Source organism: Trichosurus vulpecula, chromosome 5, assembly GCF_011100635.1.
Source record: "Trichosurus vulpecula isolate mTriVul1 chromosome 5, mTriVul1.pri, whole genome shotgun sequence".
NCBI lineage: Eukaryota > Metazoa > Chordata > Mammalia > Diprotodontia > Phalangeridae > Trichosurus > Trichosurus vulpecula.
The window spans coordinates 158,068,561-158,090,919 of NC_050577.1; the positions used below are offsets into that span (position 1 = coordinate 158,068,561).

At 35.9% G+C, this 22,359-nt stretch overlaps 1 protein-coding gene across 3 annotated transcripts in view; it reads right to left on the bottom strand.

Annotated features, from left to right (window-relative positions):
• The window catches only part of CACNA2D1 (calcium voltage-gated channel auxiliary subunit alpha2delta 1), a 676,615-nt gene that overhangs the window by 541,485 nt on the left and 112,771 nt on the right, over nt 1-22,359 (bottom strand). For all 3 annotated transcript variants that reach the window (XM_036759223.1, XM_036759222.1, XM_036759224.1), the window contains exon 2: nt 14,709-14,790. In XM_036759223.1, the coding sequence (XP_036615118.1) occupies nt 14,709-14,790 (82 nt within the window). The remainder of the gene's footprint in view (nt 1-14,708; nt 14,791-22,359) is intronic.

A 22,359-nucleotide genomic window follows, 5' to 3' on the forward strand; every position in this document is an offset into this window, starting at 1 on the left:
AAGTTAAGTAAGCAAAGCAAGGAAAAGAATATTCACAATAACCATAACAATAGAAAAAAATAACCACAAAATAAATTAAAAGACATTCTTGGGCCACAAAGCTAGTATCAGAGGCAGTATTCACACTCAAGTCTTCCTGACTCTTAAGTGCAACACTCCATACCCACTAAACTACTTAACCTCCCATGAATACATTTCTATACATACAAAGACCTAGAGGTAGACAGATCCCCAAAGGCCATCTGGGGGGAAAAAAGAGAGAGAGAGAGATGCCCCTTATTTCCTTGTTTTACATATGAGGAAACAGATTAAAGAAGGTAAAGTGACTTGTCCGTGGTCATCAAAGGGTGTTGAACCCACATCTTTGACTCTGGAGCCCACTTTCTTTCCACTGCATGATGTCTGTCTTATGCTTTAAAACCCACTTCTAATGTCCAATGTGCCACTATAAGGTTATTTGCAACCACCATGGAGATGCAGAAAAAGTGAAGGGAGGGAGTAGAAGGAATGAGATAGACAACCCAAGGAAAGCTGGCTTTTTCAAGTGAGTAAACCACAAACACTCAGAAGATCTAAGAATAGGCATAATTGCATTAATGAATTATTAATAAGAAATTTATAAAGAGACCCCCAAGGGCAATAATATTGTAGGAGATTCTATACCAGGCCTTTTAAAGAAAAGTTCCTCAATTACTTAGGTTCAGTTTCCTGAATTGGTTTCACTTTTGAAAATAAGATCATTCTTCAGTCTTAAGGACTACATAGCATAATTGAGGAGGAAAAACAGACAGATTTATCCTTAATATATGGAGGTGATTGTTATGCAAGGTGCTATTTTTGTCACAGCATTATTAGTAAGTCTCATTCGTTCTGCCAAATCTTCGAAAATGAAATTCTGGATTTTCAATAGCAGATTTCATCCATGTTATTTCCCACAGATAGAAAACTTTATTATTTTATTCTCCCTGGCCTTTCTCTGCTCAGCACTTTGAGAGTTTCTCTTTTCCTTCAAGTGGCTTTTAGAGAAATAGTTACAACATTTAAAATATGAAAACATTTTGAAATGATTTTTTAATTCTATAAATTGCTTCATTCCTTTATGCTGCATGTCTCTGTTTCAAGGCCTTTTAAAAAGAGGGATTTTATTTGCTTTCCTTTTTTTGGTGGTGGAGGAGGACGACATTCATTTTTGGAGTTTCAAGATTAGATTTTTAAAAACTAAGTTTTTGATATTTTTGTTTTTATATTACCTATATTGCCCAATGTACATCCACTCCTCCTCCCAAAAAGAAATTCACTACAACAAATAACTAAAAGAAAGAAAAATGTTTCAGTGAAACAACCAACATATCAGAAATGTCTGATACTATGCTCAATGTTCCCCAGCCATTCTTTGCCATTTCTACCAAAAAGCACAGGTAGGCAAATTTTCATATTACCTTCTCTAAAGTCAAGCTTATTCTGTACTTACTTTTATTGGAAAACCAAAATTAAAAGCAATCTGCCAAAATTGAAAAAGTGCTGGAATAGAGAGGCAGTGGGTTCTCCAGCTTAATAACTATGTCATCTTGAACAAACCACATTCCCTCTGTTTACTTATCTATCAAATTAGGCTAGCCTAAATCAACTGTAAACTCCTTTCTAGCACAAAAGGGCATTTGTGATTCTAGGCTATTAATAAATTTCTTAAGTTGAGAGAGTCCATATGAACTCAGGCATTGAAATAATGGGCAGACAGGACTGCTAAATATGGAGAATGGGAGAGGTACCACAGGACTGTAGAACAGCAAAAATAAATAAAGGAAGAGAATCAAATCTGCACACTTCTAGCCAACAAACCTGACACAATTCTAGTATGGATTATACAAGAGGTATTTATTAAATATCTAGAAAAGTAAACAGGTATTACAAAGAACCACCTTGATTTCAAGAACAAGGCATCAATAGTCATTCCTTAATGGATAGTCACATACAATGAAAACACACATGCGCACATGCACACACATGCAAATATACACACATACCAGACAAATCATTAACAACCAAATGGAACACTATTCTTATTGATGATAACAGAAATTCAAATCAAAATACCTCTGGCATCTAGTATATGTTTAATAAATGTTTATTGACTGGTTGATGTGTGTCAGATGAAAAGTCCAAGAGACATAACTTCTGTGTAACTAATCATTTTATTAATTGTGGCTAGCAAATAATTAATGAAAGGGTGGTCATTTGGCTTTCTCTCATAAACCAAAGGCCCCTAAAGGAGGCCTCCTTTGGAAGAGTGGGTGTTTCCAACAGGCAGCAATCAACTCTGAATAGTTAACAAGTAATGAGATAATGGATATTATAATGAAGGTGAGCATGTCCTAATGAGGGGTTGGGTACTTGATTCTGATCATGTCATTTGTGGACAAAGAAAGATTCAGGGAGACTACTACTTCTTGGAGTTGGGAGTATGAATCTATATAAGAAGATCTATCCTTTACCCAATCAACGAATAATGAATGACAGTGGGTTAAAAATCCTATCTAGATTAGATTCTAAGGGTTTCTACTTGGGTGGAGTCCTAACCAAGGTAAAAAAAGCATTTACCCCAAAGATTTGGGCAATCTCATCTATCAGCAATGTCCTTCAGATGCTGACTGAATAATCTACAAAGGGCTGATTTCTGAATGAGGAAATAGGAAAGGGAAAATCTTAATTGATAATTGGTTATTAATATAAGAGAAAAATAATCATTTCTCTCAGAAGTTACATCCAGTCAGTTAGCTAAGAGGACAAAAAAGGGAAGTAAGGTTAGAGGGGCTTCTGGAGGACAGGCACACGAACACCTTGTTGATAGAGCTCTGAACTGGAAAGCAATTTGAAATTATGCTTTCTAAAAGTCACAAAAATGAACCAGAAAAACAATATAAGTAATGACTAAGACAATGTAAATGGAAGCAAAGGAGAAACAAATTGAAAACTCTTTAATTAAAATTAACAAACTTGGGGGCAGCTAGGTGGTGCAGTGAGTAGAGCACCGGCCCTGGAGTCAGGAGGACCTGAGTTCAAATCCGGCCTCAGACACTTGACACATGTACTGTGACATGGGCAAGTCACTTAACCCCAATTTGCCCTGCCAAAAAGCAAAAAAATAAAATAAAATAAAAAAATAAATAAATAAAATAAAATTAACAAACTTGCCCCTGGAGAAGAGTTAAGAAAACTCACTTCTCTTTTCATAGCAAAGGTGGAAGACAATGGGTATTGAATATTTCATTTGTTCTTAGACATGACTAATGTGTTGTATTGTTTTCTGTTTTTTTTTATTAATTACTTTTTCCCCCTTTTAAAAAAAATCTTTGTAATATGGAATAATTCTCTTGCTCTATCTATCTGTTACCCTTGATATCTTTTGTTTCTTATGTCCCTATATTAAATATACAATCTTTATATATGTAGAATTTCTTCACAAGGAGCAGAAAGGGTACATGGGATAATATAGGGACATATTCAGGTACATGATAGGTATCCATGGATACAAAGACAAAAAAGAAACAGATTTCCTTTAAGATCTTAGAATCAACTGATACCATAAGTTCATCAAAATACTTATGCCATTATATATGTCTGTGTGTGTGTGTGTGTACACTGTAAAAACCTGTCCTTGAAATCTTAATTTCCCTATGAAAACATTTTTAAACTTTCACCTTGTTCCCTACAATTTGAGGAATCTGCAAGAAAAAAAATCACATGAAATTTGTTCTTAAGGTTTTATCTTTCCAATACATACAGAACAATAGATTAAATGAATATATACAAAAATATTTCTCTGTACAATAGCAAGAATCAACACTTTAAATTGTTCTTCCCAAGTGATGCATCTTGGACTTTTCCCCTGTGGTTCTCATTAGAAAACAATATGAATCAACCTATGAAATTTTCATGAATTGAATCTGCATAATTGGTGACAAGGCTTTAATTTATTTATAGCTTTCACTGAAATGACAATATTATCATCAAAGATAGTAACCTTGTATTTTAGTGTCACCTTTTCAAAATATAGGAAAGAAAAAACTTCTAGAAACTTCAAACAAAATAAGAAAGGTATTACAGGGAACTAAAAAGGCATCAACAAATAATTCACAAAATCATATATTGGTGTTTTTAATATTTTAAAGCAATATTATTGAAATGGTAATGCAACATTTCTATTTACTATTAATGCAATTACCATTAATAAACTGATCTAATTAGAAATCATTATTTGACAGTGTGACACATAAAAAAATTTGAGAGATAGTTTCTGGCAATGATTTTATTAAACATGGTAGTAATAATTAAAAAAAGGGGTCAGTGCCACTCTCAAATGCCAAACATCCCTCATGGAACCCACTCAACACTTGTATGTCCTTAGAAGAATGGGTATTTCTGAGAGTGGCAATCAACTCTGATTGGTTAATAAGTAATGAGATAATGACTATTGTGAGAGGTGGGGTTATTCTAATGAGGGTCTGGCAGGGGTGGAAGATGTGACTCTGATAATTCAGTCTTGGTCAAAGAGATTTACCTACATCCATATCACCCTGCCTTGGGTAATCTAGACAAAAGAGGAATCCACTTTTACCCAAACCTGTTTGAGTAAAACACAATAGACTAGAATCCATCAATTCACCTAAACTAAAATTCCTTTACCTTTTGAACAAATTTGATTTTTCCAGTTGGGTCAGTTTCACCCAAAATTTCATCTCATTATGAGCCCTGCACTTCAAAGGCTGCCTGAATAACCTATGGGGTTGATTTCTAAATGAGGAAAGGAAAGAGAAAAAGCTTAGTCCTGATTCAATAATTAGCTATTAATATAGAAGAAAAATAATAATTTCTCTCAATAGATATTTAGAATTCCTATCCAAATGAATGGAGAACAATGTTATTTACTACATGAAGTAGTCCTAAAATTCTCCCATATGAGATACACACACACACACAGTCTCAAAAATATATTCTCTTCCCCTGATCTACATCAAAAGCTAACTGTGTAATCTTGGACAAATCACATCAAGTTCTATAGGCCTTGGTTTTCTTATCTATAAAATGAGGAGGCTGGAGAAGTTCTTTCCAACTCTAAAATACTGATTCTAGCAATTCACAAGAATTAGACTATTTCAGATGGGATTTATTGCCATACTATGACAGCCTTTGGAACATCAAATTTGCAGCTAACTATATAACCTGGAAAGTAGTCATTGGTTCAAAAGGTATATGAGGTTTCCTGTTTGAGATAAACTTTGCCGCAGTTCCAAGGTCTTCTTACGTATGACTGACACATGGGTTCACTTGAACTCCCCAAGCTGCCTGTCCAGCTTTGATTCACTGCTCCATCTGGACCTCCAACTTTCTAATACTACTGGGCTGTTGGCAATTCCCTTGATTCCTATCTGACTATGATTATGTGCCACTGTCTTTGTTTTCCCAGACGTGGCTTAAATGCTGATTTTTCCCGGTCTTTTTCCTTTCCCTCATGAATCAATTTTCTTTATTAGCTTAATCTTCTAAAATTAAATTTTTAAAAAATGACAATGCAATAGTCCCCCCCCCCCAATTTTGTAAGTTTTGCAGACATTATACATCTCCATGGTTTTATTAGTATTATTATTAGGTACCCATCTACATGTTGTGAAAAATAAGGCATTAAATATCTTCTTCACCAATTGGCCAATGACCATGAAATATCCACTTTTAGACAATGGAGATATTAAAATCTAAAACATGTTATGTTATTGGGGAAAAGGGAAACAACCCATTGTTTGCAATTAACACTATGACAAAAAATAATTGTATTAGTCATCTAGAAAAGCCTAGAGAGATCAGGGAACAGAACAAATTTCTGATGAAATAGAAAGATCAGGAAAAATAAAAGGCACTGGGTCATCATTAAGAAAGCAAAACTATGAAGCGTGTACCAACAGAACATTTACTGTGATCATATTGTATGATTGTCTGTATAATTAGAGCTGTTCCTTTGAGGTATGGGGCACCAAAAGGAAGAGATAAGTACTGGTGACAGACTCCTTTGTTTTTATAATTTTGTCAGTGTAGGCTCTAATTAAAATGATCATGAAATTTACCTATTTGATATATGCAGAAATTCATTGTATGCTAAAGTGTTGAGTACAGGCTAGTCTTCTACACTGGCCTTTTGGCACTTTCTGCCCTTCAACCTATGGCTCAAGAACAAACACCTAATGTTCAGGAGCCAACCTGGACTCTTGCAATTTAGCCACCTCTGACAAAGAGCTATAACAGAGTTGGATCAAGTCAATCAATCAATCACCAAGTATTTTAAGTACTTACTATGCTACAAAAAGATGCCACTGTGGTTTCGGAGAGACCTATGAATTTCAGATATAAGTATGCCAGGGCTCGATTAAAGAAGAGTAACCGATAACAAGGAAGGGATGGATAAACCAAGCCAATTACTTCTTATGCCTCTTATATCTTAGGTATAATTATCTTCAAATGATATCATTTTTTCATAATTTAACTGTATGCTATTTAGTGTTTTATTTGCATTATTGTAATATTTAAATATTTCTTAATATTTTATCAACTTAGTTTATCACTTGTTCCTTATATTAAATTTATTTCAATTCGATAAACATTTAGTGTCTACTATACATGTTATAGTAATTAAGGTGGGACTTTTTTTTTCTTTTCTACTGTTTTCTCTTTTGGAATACTGAGTTAATCAAGTACCTTTGATGAGTCTTTCCTTTCAAATGCAATGGCAAACAAAGTGAAATTTTGTTATCTGTTTTGGAGTGCTTCTCAGCACTACGGAATCTTTCGATTGAATCCCAAGTCTTTGATGATCTGCTTACGTCAAGAGGAGGCCTAGTTCACATGAGTTTGAGTGGCATGTTAGTTTGACCATGAGACTTGTATACAAGATCAGAAGTTAGTGTATTACCTTTGAGGGCACATTCATCGAAAGAGTGTTGGGGAGCAGATTCTGGGTAAGCCATTGAAAAAGCCCCCCAGCTTTGAAAATCCAGGTGTTGGTGCTTCTCTGGTAACTATGGGTTGTGATTTGGTTAGACAGAAGCATTGATCCGTTTATATTGTCTGTGTTTGTAATTTCTGTTTGTATTTGCTCTGAAGTTCAGGGTTCTGACTTTTCCCCCTGAACTAAGTAAATGACATATGTATGTTTAATTAAACTGAGATTGCTAACCCCTCAAAGTTGCTTTCTTTAGAGAAGCAGATCAAAGAACCCGTGCTAGCAGCCCTCCTGGGTGCTGGTGTTGTTGGTCTTACACCCCCACAAGCAGCTGCTAACAACATTGTTGTTACAAAGTAACAAGCAATTCAGCTAGGGATCACAGAAATGAAAAATGACACAGACTTTGCCCTTTAGTGAACTTGCAATTTAATGGAGTCGAAGATTGTAACATGCACAGAAATAAGTACAACAGAGACAAGTTAAAATGTGATAAGCGAAAGGAGAGATCCATCCTAAGGAAACTTAACCAAGTTTTTGGAGATAAAAAAAAACTTTCAACTGGGGACATCAGAGAAGCCTTTACAAGAGATTATACCTGAAATAAGCCTTTAAGAAAGAGAACACTTCAACAAGATCACATAGATCCTTCTAAATATTGCAAATTGTCTGCACGAATGGAGAGGTGGGAAAAATGCAGATGAAAATCAAGAAATAGTTGGTATATAAAGTAAATAAAGGGAATGATATGAAATAAAGATGAAATGTAAATCTGTTTATTTACAATAATAGTTATGTTATACATAACATTACATATATATGTTTATAATTTATATTAAATATACATGAATATATATGCATATATACATACATATGCGTATATATGTATACATATGCATGTATATGCATATATACATTCACGTATACACATGTATACCCCCACACCCACCATTTAGAGGTAAAAGGAACTTCTGAGATTTTCTATTCCAACTTGTTCATTTTACATATTAGAAAACTAAGAACCATAGAGGTCAACGTATTTGTCTAAAGTCAATATCTAGCGTGTGGCAGAGCTTACTTAAACTCTTAAGTGTTCACTTTTCCAGAAGCCGAGCTCCTCTAGCTCCTAAGCCAGCTCTTTCCACTACGTCTTTATGCCTTTGAGGCAGATTGTGAAAAGCCTTAAAAATCAAGCTAAGAAATCATTGTTTCATCCTACAGACAGAGGGCAAGTGCTGAAGATTTTGCACAGGAAACTACAACTTAAGAAGAATATTCTTGCCAAGATTAGAGAGATAAGAGAATGGGAGCAAGGTGACTAGTTAGGAAGGTATGACAATAGTTCAAGTAAGTGAGAAGTTAGACCCTGAAGTATGGTGGCCATAATGAGAATTTGGGTCATCTAAGTGATACAGTGCTGGCCCTGGAAGTCAGGAAGACTTATCTTCCTGAGGTCAAATTTGGCCTCAGATGCTTACTAGCTGTATGACACTGGGCAAGTCACTTAACCCTATTTGCCAACTCCTTATCTGTAAAATGGACTGAAGAAAGAAATGACAAACCATTACAGCATCTTTGCCAAGAAAAGCCTAAATAGGGTCACAAAGAGTCGTACATGATTGAACAAAAGTATGATTTTGAGAAATGCTATGGAGATGAAAAACTATGATTCTATTTGGAGAGTAAAGAAGAATGGAAAGTCAAAGATAACTCAAAAGCTTAAAGCCTAGGCAACTAGACAGACAGACAAAAAAAGCAAGCTGGTAGGACAGAATGGTTTAGCGGTAAATATGATATATCTAGAGGCTTTGTGGAATACTGGAAAGAGAGTTTAGCCTTAAAGTCAAGACATACAGGATTCAAGTCTCTCTACTGATGCAAATTATATTAGCATGGGAGTCAGGCAGTTTGCCAAGGTTAGTTGCAGAGAAAGTGCTCATCTACATTTGTAGAAGGAGTCCCAGTGAAAGCACCGGTCCAGTTAAAAAGAAAAAAGAGAAGTTCGATCTATCTACATCAAGGTAAGATCTTGATAATGAGTTGTAGGTCCTATAGAAGAGAACCATTTAATCTCAGAAGCTATGGATGGTTTATAAGGCATGAAGTCTGGAAGGAAGAATTGAGTCCATAGGTCTAGTTATCCCCACTCATCCAAGCCATGTCACCTATTACATGTACCACACTGGGTAATATAGGCAGAACATCTGTATTTCTTTAAATACTATTCACTGAAAGTAATAACAATATGAGGATATTTCAGCTAACCTCAGTACAGTTTTAGCATACTGATAGCTAAGTGGGCCAACCCCCTATTAGGTGCTAAACCTATGTGGGTGTGAAGCTCCCAGGGTACTAAGGGGAGGTGCTAACTCAAGAGCCAATCATAGGAGCCTAAGCTCTGGTCATTCCGATGACGTTTGATGATGTTTGAAACAGTATAAGAAGAGAAAGCAGAGCTATTTGCATGGGGCTCTCACTCGTGGTGGTGCAGTGACGTGAAGATTCTGGGCAGCTGTAGCTAAGAGCCCTCCAGCTCGTAACCTGGATGTTGGGACTTTGTTAAACTCTGGTAACTATGTATTGGGATTTGAATCAGACAAGGTCTGTCAATGTTTGTAATTTGTTTGTATTTATTCTGAAGTTCAGGGTGCTGGCTTTTCCCCCTGAACTAAGTGAATGGTATTTGTATGCTGAATTAAAGTAAGCTTGTCAACCCCTTAATGTTGCTTTCCTTACTAAAGCAGATCAAAAGAAGCCGGGCTTTTGCAGCGTGATGGTAGCATTCTTGTTGTTGGGCTTGTGTTGGTCTTTCACCCCCACGACAGCTGCTAGCTGGATTGTTGAAACAGCCTGGAGTCAGGAAGTTCTGAGATCAAAAACATCTTCAAACACTGACTAGCTGTATGATCCTGAGTGAGTCTATTTGCCTCAGTTTCCTCATTTGTAAAATTGGGATGATGATAATAACAGCACCTATTTCCCAGGGTTGTTATGAGGATAAAATGAACTAATATATGTAAATCGCTTTGTAAACCTTAATGTACTAGATAAATGTTAGGTATTATCATTGAAAAAAGAATATAGGCCACTAAATAAAATGATATGGTGGACATAATATCTATATCTCAGGAAATCACAACACTTATTTGAGCCAAAATTGCCCTGGCCCAAAGTGACACAGACTTAGTGGAATGTCACAGGAATATATCCTGTTACTACCCCCCTATAAGGGGATGCCTCAGGCAAAGATTATTCATGAGACAAACTGTCATAAGGCTGACTCCTCGGGTTCCTCCCTGCATGGAGTTTTTCTGGCTATTCTCCTGGTTTAGACTATGTTTCACAAATCTCTGCCTAACCCTCTAGGCTAATCATATTTCTGAAGTCTTTTGGCTGAGACTTCTGTTCTTTCTCTCAGTTCCTGCCCTTCTTCCTTCCAGGCATGTTTCCTCCTTCTAGGCCAAGTTCCCTTTAAAAAGTGGCACAGCTCCCATACCCGACAATAACCTAAACACCACAGACTTCCTTACCTTAATTGGGGGTAAATTCCTATAATTATTACAGAAGAAACTTGGATCAAATAAACTGTTCCGTGAGTAACAGATAGCTTTACAGAACTAAAGCTTACGAAAGAATCCAAGAATCACAAAAGCTAAGTTAGGAGGGACCTCAGAGGCCAAATCTTACCCCTTAATATTCTCCTCTTATAACATCACAGAAGTTGGGGAGGAGGGAATGTTTAACACACTGAATCTCTTCATCTTCTTTTCTGCCAATGCTCTGATTTGTCAATGCCCTTCCTAAATTTGGCACCCAGAAATAAAGCACAATGCTCCAGGTATGGTCTGACCTGGACAGTTTTTGTTGTTGTGCAGTTGTTTCAGTTGTGTCTGACTCTTTGTGACCCCACTTGGAGTTTTCTTGGCAAAGATACTTGGGTGTTTTGCCATTTCCTTCTTATTTTACAGATGAGGAAACTGAGGCAAACGAGATTAAGTAACTCATTCATAGTCACACAGCTAGTAAGTGTTGGAGGACAGATTTAAATTCAGGACCTCCTGACTCCAAGCCTGGCAATCTGTCTACCTAGCACAGAAGAAATATCACTTTCTGCATTTTGAATAATAACCTTCTCAATGCAGCCTAGGAAAGCATAATTTATTTTGGACTGCCGTGTCACACTGGTAGTCCACTGAAATCCTCAAATTGTTTCATAAACATTGCTGTCTATCTGTATCTATCTCAATCCAACACTAAGGCTCATTTTGGGAATCCAGAATGTAGGCCTTTTAATTCATCTCTATCAAATTTTGTCCTATTAGATTCAGCCCATTATTATATACTGAGACTTTCCTACATGACATATCATCTCAAATGTTAGCTACACTTCTCAACCTTTGTGTCATTCATACATTTGACCAAAATACCTTGTATTGCTTTATCCACGTCATTGTAGAAGTGAGTGAATGATGGAAGACCAAGGACAGATCCTTCTGACACTTAAAATCTCCTTCACTGGATATTAATACTTAACACACTTTGATTCCAAACATTCAACCAGTTCGAAATTGACCTAACTGTACTGTCAGTCAGCCTTGTTTTCTCCATATAAACCCCAAGAATGGCATGAATAATCTATTGGAACCTAAGTGTGTACATTGCCAGTATTTCTCCGATCTACTAATCTTGTGACCCTGTCAAACAAGAACAATTTCTGGAAAAAAAAAAAAGGTATCTTTACATCAAATATATTTGGCAAAAGGCTGATAATTAAGATATACATTAAAAACTACACATGTATATAAGACCAAGACCTATTTCCCCAATATGTAAATAGCAAAGGATATGAGTGGCTTTCAAAAGAATTATAAAATACCAGCAACACTATAAAAGATAACTCCAAATCACTAGTAACAAGAAAATGAAGTATAAAACAACTGTGAAGTTTTAATTTACACCCACGATGTTGGAAGATGATTAAAGAAAAAAATAGTTAATGCTAGAGAAGCTGGCGACAGGAAGACAGACACCAATGTACTATTGGTGGTGCTATAAATTAGTTCAATAATTTTAGAAAACCTAAAAAGTAATAAAACAAAAAACCCAATAATTTTGTGGAAAAAAAATTACAAAAGTCACTAAATTCTCCATACCTTTTCGTCCAGAGATTCTAATGCTGGTCATATGCCCCAAGATAGTCAAAGGCAGAAATATAGTTGACATATAAACAAAAAAAAAATCATACCAGAACTTTTGTGCTAGCAGAAATCTGGAAACAGTGAATCTCTGTTAATTGGTGAAATAACTTAAACTGAGAATTCAAAGAAACACAAACAAAATAAGGAAATTTGCCTCCCTCCTTTTGTTGTTCTAAGGAACTATAGTTAAGAAGTCTCACAACACTGTCAGACCCGGCTTCTGTCTTGCTTGTTTTGTTGTTTTTGCATAAGAATTGTGTTTGTTGGGGCAGCTATGTGGCTCAGTGCAAGGCTGGCTCTGGACTCAGGAGAACCTGAGTTTCAGTCTTAGACACTTACTAGCTATGTGATCCTAGGCAAGTCACTTAACCCTGATTATCTCCCCCTGACCCCACTTGCCCCCAATCCCACCCCCCAAAAAGAATCTTTATTGTTTCATGGGGATGTTCATGGAAGAAGAGTAGAAGAACAGGGAAGTTACATTTAGAAATGATAATGACATAAAAAACCCACAAAGCATCTAGAAAACATCAATTATAAAAATAAAAAGGAAATGAGGAACGTTGTCTGGTCTGTCCTTAATAAAGCATTTTAATCTGGGTAGGGCCACACTTGAGAATACAGCAGGCTGTGTGTTTGACATCTCTGTTTTATAGGAAGGCTATTTCCAAGCCTATTCCAACCATTGTGATTCTAGTGCCTTTGCTCTTTTAATTATTTCCTATTTATCCCGGATACAGCTTTTCGGTGCATATTTGGTTGCTTTTCTTCTATTAGACTTTGAGCTCTTTGAGGACAAAGAAAGTCTTTTGCATTTTTCCGCATCCCTAGCACTTAGCATATTACCTGGTACATAGTAGGCACTTAATACATGCTTATTGACTGACTGCCTTCACCTGTACACCGTACTAAAGACTCAGTTAGTGGAGGCTCCTGAACAAGCTAACATAGTTACAATATTTCTGTCTTTTCTCTCAAAATGATGACTCAATCTGCTCAGGCACCTGTATTTGACGGTTAGAAATTCCTGCCGTGCCCTAACACAGAGAGAAAAAAAACAGAAGCTAATCACAATCATAATTCCACATATGTAACTAGATGTATCCTTTGTTCTTCTTGTCACTGGTCTCCAGATTTCTCTCTGCATTTCCCCACCCACTTGGCTTTCCACTTGGGTCTATAATACAACAAACAATTCAGCTTTCCTTATTGCTAAGGTAATTTGTCTGAGAAATATTTCGTAACTGTTATCTGCAATCTCTGTCCAGATTTCAAGTTTGATTCATGCATTCCTTCTGAAAACATTTATTCACTGAATTGGCATTTCAGCTTTTCCAATTCTGTCTTTATAGACAGCAATGACTTATTTACTTTAAAATATGTGAATTTGATCCAATGGCAGTCATACATTCACCTGCTCATTCAGTCACCCATAAAAATTCTTTTCACATTTTTGCATGTATTTAACTCAGATCCTTGGATCACTATCTATAAGTTTCATTTGGTTTGCTGGCATTTCTGTGCTTTTGAGACTCAATCTTCATGACGATTTGGGCTGACCTCTTCAAAGGTGACCAATCAAATTCCTTGCATATTGGACTTCATTTTTTTCATATTTTCTAGGAAAAGAATTATAATTCTGGTTTCTTCTTGCAGGTGCTATAATTCTCTTGCTGACTGACATTTTTTGCCATGCACTTACAATTTTTTGGGAAAAATTTTCCTTCCCAATGTCTCATCCTCTGCTTGTTGTATTTGAATATGGTTTGTGAAATAAAATTTTGTCAGGAGTTCTAAGGTAGACTTTGCAAAACCATCTGAAATCTTGAAATTCTGATTCATTTGCTGAATAAAGTTTCATGGGATATGTGTTTGTATTTTGTATTACCATATTCAGACATTCATTTGTGTACCGTATCACCTTTTTATCTAGTCACATTCTCAGAAAAGAAAGGTCTCAGGATATACAAGAATACATTTTTATTAATTCTGACAAATCACTGAGAAATTATTTGAAAAGTGGATTGCGAGATAGTAAAACACAAGACAGACAAAATCAAATAAAATTATTGTCACTCAAGATGACTCCTTTGAAAGCAATTAGTTTGGATGTATTAATTAATTTCTAAAAGATTCTTTCCAATAATTATGTTTTTATCATTCTTCATACTTCTGAGGAACTGTGTAACTGTGAAGCTATAATAATAAGACATAACTCCTAAGTCAAGTTGGTCTTCTTAAAGTGCAGGTGTGACCCTGTCACTCTCCTCCCATTCTCATTCAATAAATTTCAGCAGCTTTGTTACCTCCAGGATCAAAAATAATATCCTCCATTTGGCTTTTAAGTCCTTCATAATGTGGGTCCTTCCTACCTTTCCCTTCTTCCTTCATCTTCCTCTCCCCCAAACAGAAAACAAAAGTGGCCTTTATTTAGAGACTAAAGCAAATGAACATTACAGAGACTTTAGATCCCATAGAACTCACTCATCTGTCAGGACAACTGGCTTTCGATTGTAACTTACATCTCGGAGTTGAGTCACTCCACTTGCTGTCCTTGCCAGCGTGACAAGTTCATCTTGCATCTTATCCACCCATGACTTGATGCTGCAGAGATGAGAAAAGAGAAAGAATGTCCTATCAGATCAATGGCAATTGACTGTGAAGATCACAAACACAAATAGAAGCTGACAGTTTATACTTATGTGGCAGATCAATCCTGAAGTCCCCTTGATATGGAAAAGAGTCTATTTTCAATAGACTCTTTTCCTTCTTTGCTTCCTTCACCCTCCCCTGTAATTATATAAGTATTTGTTTATTTGTAGGTGATCCTTGTGAAGACTTGAAAATAACTCAGAACCCATGAGGTCTGGGAATAGTTTAGAATCACAGAACCATAGGATTTTGGAAGTAGATAGGATCTTAGACATCATACTATCCAATCCAGGGGGTAGAACCTTGGGCTTGGAGTTTGGAAGACCCACGTTCAAATCGCCTCCAAACAGGAGTAGGGAACCTGCTGCCTTGAGGCCACAGGTAGCCCTCTAGGTCCTCAAGGGTAGCCCTTCGATTGAATCCAAGTTTTACAGAACAAATCCTTTTATTACGGCAATTTGTTCTGTGAAGCTTGGGTTCAGTCAAAAGGCTGTACTTGAGGATGTAGAGGACCACATGGGACCTCGAGGCCCCAGGTTCCCCACCCCTGCCTCAGACACTTACTAGCTGTGTGACCCTGGATGAGCTATACCTCTCTCTACCTCAGTTTGCTCAACTCTCAAATGGTGAAAATAATTGTATCCTCTTCACAGGATGATTATGAGGATCCAATGAGATAACATATTTGTAACAGGCTTAGCAGAGTGTCTGGCACACAGTGGGCATTCAACAAATGCTTCTTTCCTTCTCCTTTAATTTTCCAGATGAGAAACTAAGACTATTTTGAGTGATTTGGTCAAGGTTATATGGCAAATGTGAATGGTAACAGGAGCTATAGAACTTATATCTATTGATTCTGAGACATACAGAAAAAGAAAACAAACATAAAACCTGGAATGCTTCATATCTATTATGAGTCCACAGTGTTTTAGGCATTGCACAGAATTTGCTAAATGACCATTCTCTCTCAGCTTAAATTTAAAAGTAATAGATCTTGTAGGCACTTAAGGCCTACTTAATGGATTTTCATTTACGCCTCCTAGATGATAGAACTCTAGGAGTCCAAAAACCTAAGTTCCAGTCACTGCTCTTCTACTTTGGGGCAGTACGACCTCATACAAGTCTATCTTTTTGTGACCTCACTGAACTTCCAGCTCATTCATCTCTAAGAAGGGAATAATGTCTACTTCACAGGACTGGCATGAGAAGTCAATGATAAAATGTGCCATGTGAAACTTCTTCAAAAAATAAATCAAATGTTACCAAATATATAAAGTATAGTTATAATTATTACTATCACATGGTTACGTCTACAATTATTGTCTACGTGAGATATTTTAGTGTTGGGCTTATAATACATCTACATTTAAGAAAAAAAAACATCCAACAATCAACAAATTAATTTCCCAGCAGCGCAGACATTTCACTCTTGAAACTTCACCTATTTGAAGAGACAACTAGCAACAGCTTACAGAGCCATTGGTGATGTCAAGGGCTCGACAATATTTTCCCACTCAGATGTATAGAATGTTAGATTTACATGTTTATCTCCTCCTCATAAGACAGTATATTTTTGCTGAATGTGAAACACATTCTATGTTTTTCTATCAATAGTAGATTGAAATTCCTTTCTTTTTGTTTAAAGAGATTAGGGCTAAAAATTTACTTCCACTGTCAAGTACATAGTAGCTAGTGTGTGGCAAGATAACAAAAGGCAAGGAAAATGATTCTGGGATTAAATATGTATGTGGATGATTCACACATGGATAAACAAGTGTAGAGCAAATACTTAGTACTCTCTTCAAATGGGTAAAAGTTTCAAGAGGAAAAAAATCAGGAAAAAGAATTCCTGGAGAAGTTAATCATTTAAAAAATTACAATGTGAAAAAAAATTAAATGACAAGAGAGAACAGTTAAATGATATACCAAAGAATATGTGGGTAAAATTAGAAAAGAGATAAAATGCCTGAAAATAAGCACAATTATTTGAATTAAACATAGCTAAAAAACCAGTAAAACTTGGGGGATGAATTTACAAAATTAGGAAAAGGAATATGATGATTCACTGAGAATGATACATGAATATATTAGCAGAAAAGGAGGTGAAAATCAAAGAAACCAAAGTTAAGAACATGGCAGAATTGAAAGATTATGAAAAAAGGAAAGTGAGCAAGTTAGAAGAAATAAACAGAAAGATGTTTACAATTTTTAAAAATATACTACAATAGTATTCAGTGGTATTCATGATGATTTGTATATTTAATCTCAACCATGTTATGAGCATTAACCTATATTCCTAGCATACTTTTTTTAGGAAAAGTAATTTTGTCTATTTTTCACCAAAATTAATAAAACTCATAAGTTTACAAAATGTAAGAGCTGAAGGCAGAGTTGGACTCATCTCAAGTTAGACTGATAAAGGCACCAGGTTATTATGTATCCATTACCTCATATTCTTAAGCACTGACAATAAATCATACGGCATGCTTGAAAGTCGTGGACATAAGAGCTTGCCTCTCCAGATCCAATATATTTAGTCAGAGTAAGTTACTCTCAGGTTGTTTATGCTCCTATGCAGTTCCCAAGACCATAAATGAGGGAAGAATTTTTGAAATCCATTTAGTTGAAAATCAAAAAGCTGAATAGGCTTTCTACAGAGAAATAAAACTAACTCAAATCTAAATTTTGATGGGTGCAAAACTTGATCAACTGCCAGTCATCTTGACTTTTGTCTTGACATTGGACTTCAATGACTCTGGAAAAAAAAGTAAGGCTGATGACTTTGTACAGCTCTGCCTCGCTTAAATCCAATTTATGCGCAAGTCAAAACATCACCCCATAACGTCACTGGTCTTCTTCAAAAACAAAGGATGTACAACAGTGTAAAGCTAATCAATATAAGGCATAATCAAAATGTTACATTCTCAACCCAAGTAAGCACACTATCACTACCAATATTCGCCAAGTGTCATTGTTTTGATTGAAAAACAATTCAGGCTCCTTCTGCCCCCTTCTTTGTCAAAAATTTCCTTTGAAAAAAGGACACAGAATTACAAAATAAAGGTAGCAAACACATTCTAAAGTAAGGTGATGGCAATCATACGAGCTCAAAGATCCATCCTACTTCTAACCTTCATTCAGAGATACAGAATAATCACAGAAGAAAGAGCATCATATGATTTAAATTCAAGATTACTCTGCGACAAATAAGGTATGTGACCTTAGGCACAAGTTATTTTACCCTCTGGGCCTTAATTCCTCTATTTTGTAAAACAAGAGTTTTTTTTTTTTACTATATTAGATACCATTAGCTATATCATTCCATAATTTCATTTTATTTTAGTTGAATTCATAATTTTTATGCATATAACCACATATATAGATAAACTATGGACAAGATAGGCCTCAAATATTGAGACAGTGCTGAGAGAAGCTGTTTTAAATAAGATGGGTTTTAGAGCCACTACGGACAATATTTTAAGATATACTGATTCTATGTTACAAAAACTTGCATAAATTCTTAAACAATCTCATACGGTTTTAAACTATATGTAATGATTTTATTCTACATGCTTTTAATATACAATCACAATCCTCCACAAAAAAATTCCTAGGCAAATTTTTTAAAAAACAAATAAACCTTATTTCTAATTCTTTTAATTTACATGAATTCCAAGGTTATCTTTCAAAAACTAAAAGATGATAGAAAATGATATTGACTTCACACCTATTCCCAAAATATTTCACATAATGCCACATAAAGAGGCAAACACACACACGTACAAAACCATTATCCCTCTCTTGAAATTATTTCATATTACCTGGTGCACATTTACTTGTGCACATGTTGTGTTCCCACCCCATCCCCCTCTGAGTATAAATACTTGAGCGCCTAGAAGGCATGGGCTATTATTTTTTTTCCTTTATGTGCCCAGCACACAGCACAATGCCTTATACCTCAAAGGTCCATAATTATCCCTAGTGTACGTAATACAGACTATATAATTATTTATTTGTAGATATTTATGTGCATTGAAACTTTTTTGTGAAGAGTAAAAAAAAATATTTTCATTATAAAGCATGTTGAAATCACCCATATCTTTACAGGGAGGTTTGAGAACAAAGACGCTGATCTCTAACATCCTAAAATCTCAATACTACCTATCAATGACTTCTCACTGAGCAATTTCCATTCCTGACATCTTTGATTAACAAAGGGAAACTTCAATTCGTGAACTATTTCTCATGCCTTGAAAGCCATCTCTCATAGGAAACTGATGTACACTGAAGTCAATATTGGTTTTCTTCACTGAGAAGGGTAGCCACCTTTGGAAACAGGAAATGCCAGACAATCGTGATTCTCCAAGATTTCAACTTTCATACATAATTCTTGTTTTAAAAACAAGAGCTCTTAAAAACCATGACTCCAAAAGAAATCTTTATACCTCAAATGCCAAAGCTGTGACTTGTGTAAAAGAGTCAATTATTAAGAAAAAAAAACCACTCTTTCTTGCTTTGGAATCTTGCTTTGTTCTGAATTATTCATGGAGTTGCCTGACTTCTTCACTAGGTCTCCAATGCTATACTAGGTATGCAGTAAGCAATGAAATTAGGTTAGAATTTACAACAACCTATAAATATATCTATGTCTCTGTATTATTACTTAGCACATCTAAATTATAGTTATATGCATATATATAACATGTACTACATAAATATATACAGATATATATGTGTACATATATACATATATAAATGTGAAGACAGCATATGCTCTTGGAAGATGATGTGGCCTTTTTTTTTCCTTTCAAATTTCATAAATAAAAATACAGTAAGCCATTTTGTTGAGGAAGAAGACATAATTGTGCATTCCCTTTTTCATGATGCTTGGGACTAGGTGTCACAGTAGATAGAGGGCTGGATCTGGACTCAGGAAGACCCAGATTCATATCTAGCCTTAAACACTCACCCTCTGTGTGACCCTGGGCAAGTTACTTAATATCTCTCTGCCTCCGTTTCCTTAATTATAAAATGGGGATAATATCAACTAATGGCCAGAATTGTTGTGAGGATCAAATGAGATATTTGTAAAGTGTTTATTACAGCACATAGTAGGTGCTTAACAAGAGTTTGTTCCCCTCTCCCCACATCCTGTTCAATAGGAGAAATTTTCTTTTATGTGAGGACATCAGTAAGCAAGTACTCTAGAGGTCTAGACACTAGAGGTCTTCACACACCATCTACCTCAATAACTACTGGCCTTTTCTTTAAAAGTTTCAGGAAAATTTTTCTTTCTGAAATAGAAGACATGAGGAAACATCTGAAGGAACCCTTAGCCTATGACATACATAATCACAAATTCTTGTGTAGTTCATATGCCTGACCCATAGTGATTGTATAGAAGAAGATTGAAAGAATACAGAATATGCGCATTGCTGACCTTTAAAAAAAGAACTTAGCATCAAGGAAGAATAAACAAGACAGAGGCAGAGAAATAGGTGTCTTTGTTCATGATCTAAAATAGAGGGCAGGGCCCTCCACTGAAAAAATGCAGAATCAGGCTTACCAAGCCCTCGGCCTGTAGCAGGAACAACACATAGCTCATTCTTATATATATTTTTAAAATTTATTTAACATATTTAGTTTTCAGCATTGATTTTCACAAGAGTTTGAATTACACGTTTTCTCCCCATTTCTACCCTCCTCCCCACTCCAAGATGGCATATATTCTGGTTGTCCTGTTCCCCAGTCAGCCCTCCCCTCTGTCACCCCACTCCCCTCCCCCTTTCCCTTCCTTTCTTGCAGGGCAAGATAAATTTCTACGCCCCATTGCCTGTGTATCTTATTTTCTAGTTGCATAAGAAAACTTTTTTTTTTTGTTTTTGAACATCTGTTTTTAAAACTTTGAGTTCCAAATTCTCTCCCCTCTTCCCTTCCCACCCACCCACCCAAGAAGTCGAGCAATTCAACATAGGCCATATGTGTATCATTATATATAACCCTTCCACAATACTCATGTTTGAAAGACTAACTATATTTTGCTCCTTCCCGACCCATCCCCCTTTATTGAATTTTCTCCCTTGACCCTGTCCCCTTTCGATAGTGTTTGTTTTTGATTACCTCCACCCCCATCTGCCCTCCCCTCCATCATCCCTCCTTTTTTTTTTATCTTCTTCCCTCTTCTTTCCTGTGGGGTAAGACACCCAATTGGGTATGTATGGTATTCCCTCCTCAGGCCAAATCTGATGAGAGCAAGTTTCACTCATTCCCCCTCACCTGCCCTCTCCCCTCCTCCCACAGAACTGCTTCCTCTTGCCACCTTTATGCGAGATAATCCACCCCATTCTATCTCTCCCTATCTCCTTCTCTCAGTATGTTCCTCTCACATCCCTTAATTTGATTTTATTTCTTTTAGATATCTTCCCTTCATCTTCAATTCACCCTGTGTCCTCTCTCTCTCTCTCTCTCTCTCTCTATAAATATATATATATATATTTACACACACATAGATATATACATACATACACATTCACTTATACATATACATAAACATATATATATATATATATGCATATTCCGTTCAGCTACCCTAATACTGAGGTCTCATGAATCATACATGTCATCTTTCCATGTAGGAATGTAAACAAAACAGTTCAACTTTAGTAAGTCCCTTGCAATTTCTTTTTCTCATTCTTTTTCTTGATTACCTTTTCATGCTTCTCTTGATTCTTGTATTTGAAAGTCAAATTTTCTATTCAGTTCTGGTCTTTTCACTGAGAAAGCTTGAAAGTCCTCTATTTTATTGAAAATCCATATTTTGCCTTGGAGCATGATACTCAGTTTTGCTGGGTAGGTGATTCTTCGTTTTAATCCTAGCTCCATTGACCTCCAGAATATCATATTCCAGCCCTTCGATCTCTTAATGTAGAAGCTGCCAGATCTTGGGTTATTCTGATTGGGTTTCCACAATACTCAAATTGTTTCTTTCTGGCTGCTTGCAGTATTTTCTCCTTGATCTGGGAGCTCTGGAATTTGGCAACAATATTCCTAGGAGATTACTTTTTGGGATCTATTTGAGGAGACGATTGATGGATTCTTTCAATTTCTATTTTGCCCTGTGGCTCTAGAAAATCAGGGCAGTTCTCGTTGATAATTTTTTGAAAGATGATATCTAGGCTCTTTTTTTGATCATGGCTTTCAGGTAGTCCAATAATTTTTAAATTATCTCTCCTGGATCTATTTTCCAGGTCAGTGGTTTTTCCAATGAGATATTTCACATGGTCTTCCATTTTTTCATTCCTTCAGTTCTGTTTTATAATATCTTGATTTCTCATAAAGTCACTAGCTTCCACTTGCTCCAATCTAATTTTTAAAGTAGTATTTTCTTCAGTGGTCTTTTGGACCTCCTTTTCCATTTGGCTAATTCTGCCTTTCAAGGCATTCTTCTCCTCATTGGCTTTTTGGAGCTCTTTTGCCATTTGAGTTAGTCTGTTTTTTAAGGTGTTGTTTTCTTCAGTGTAT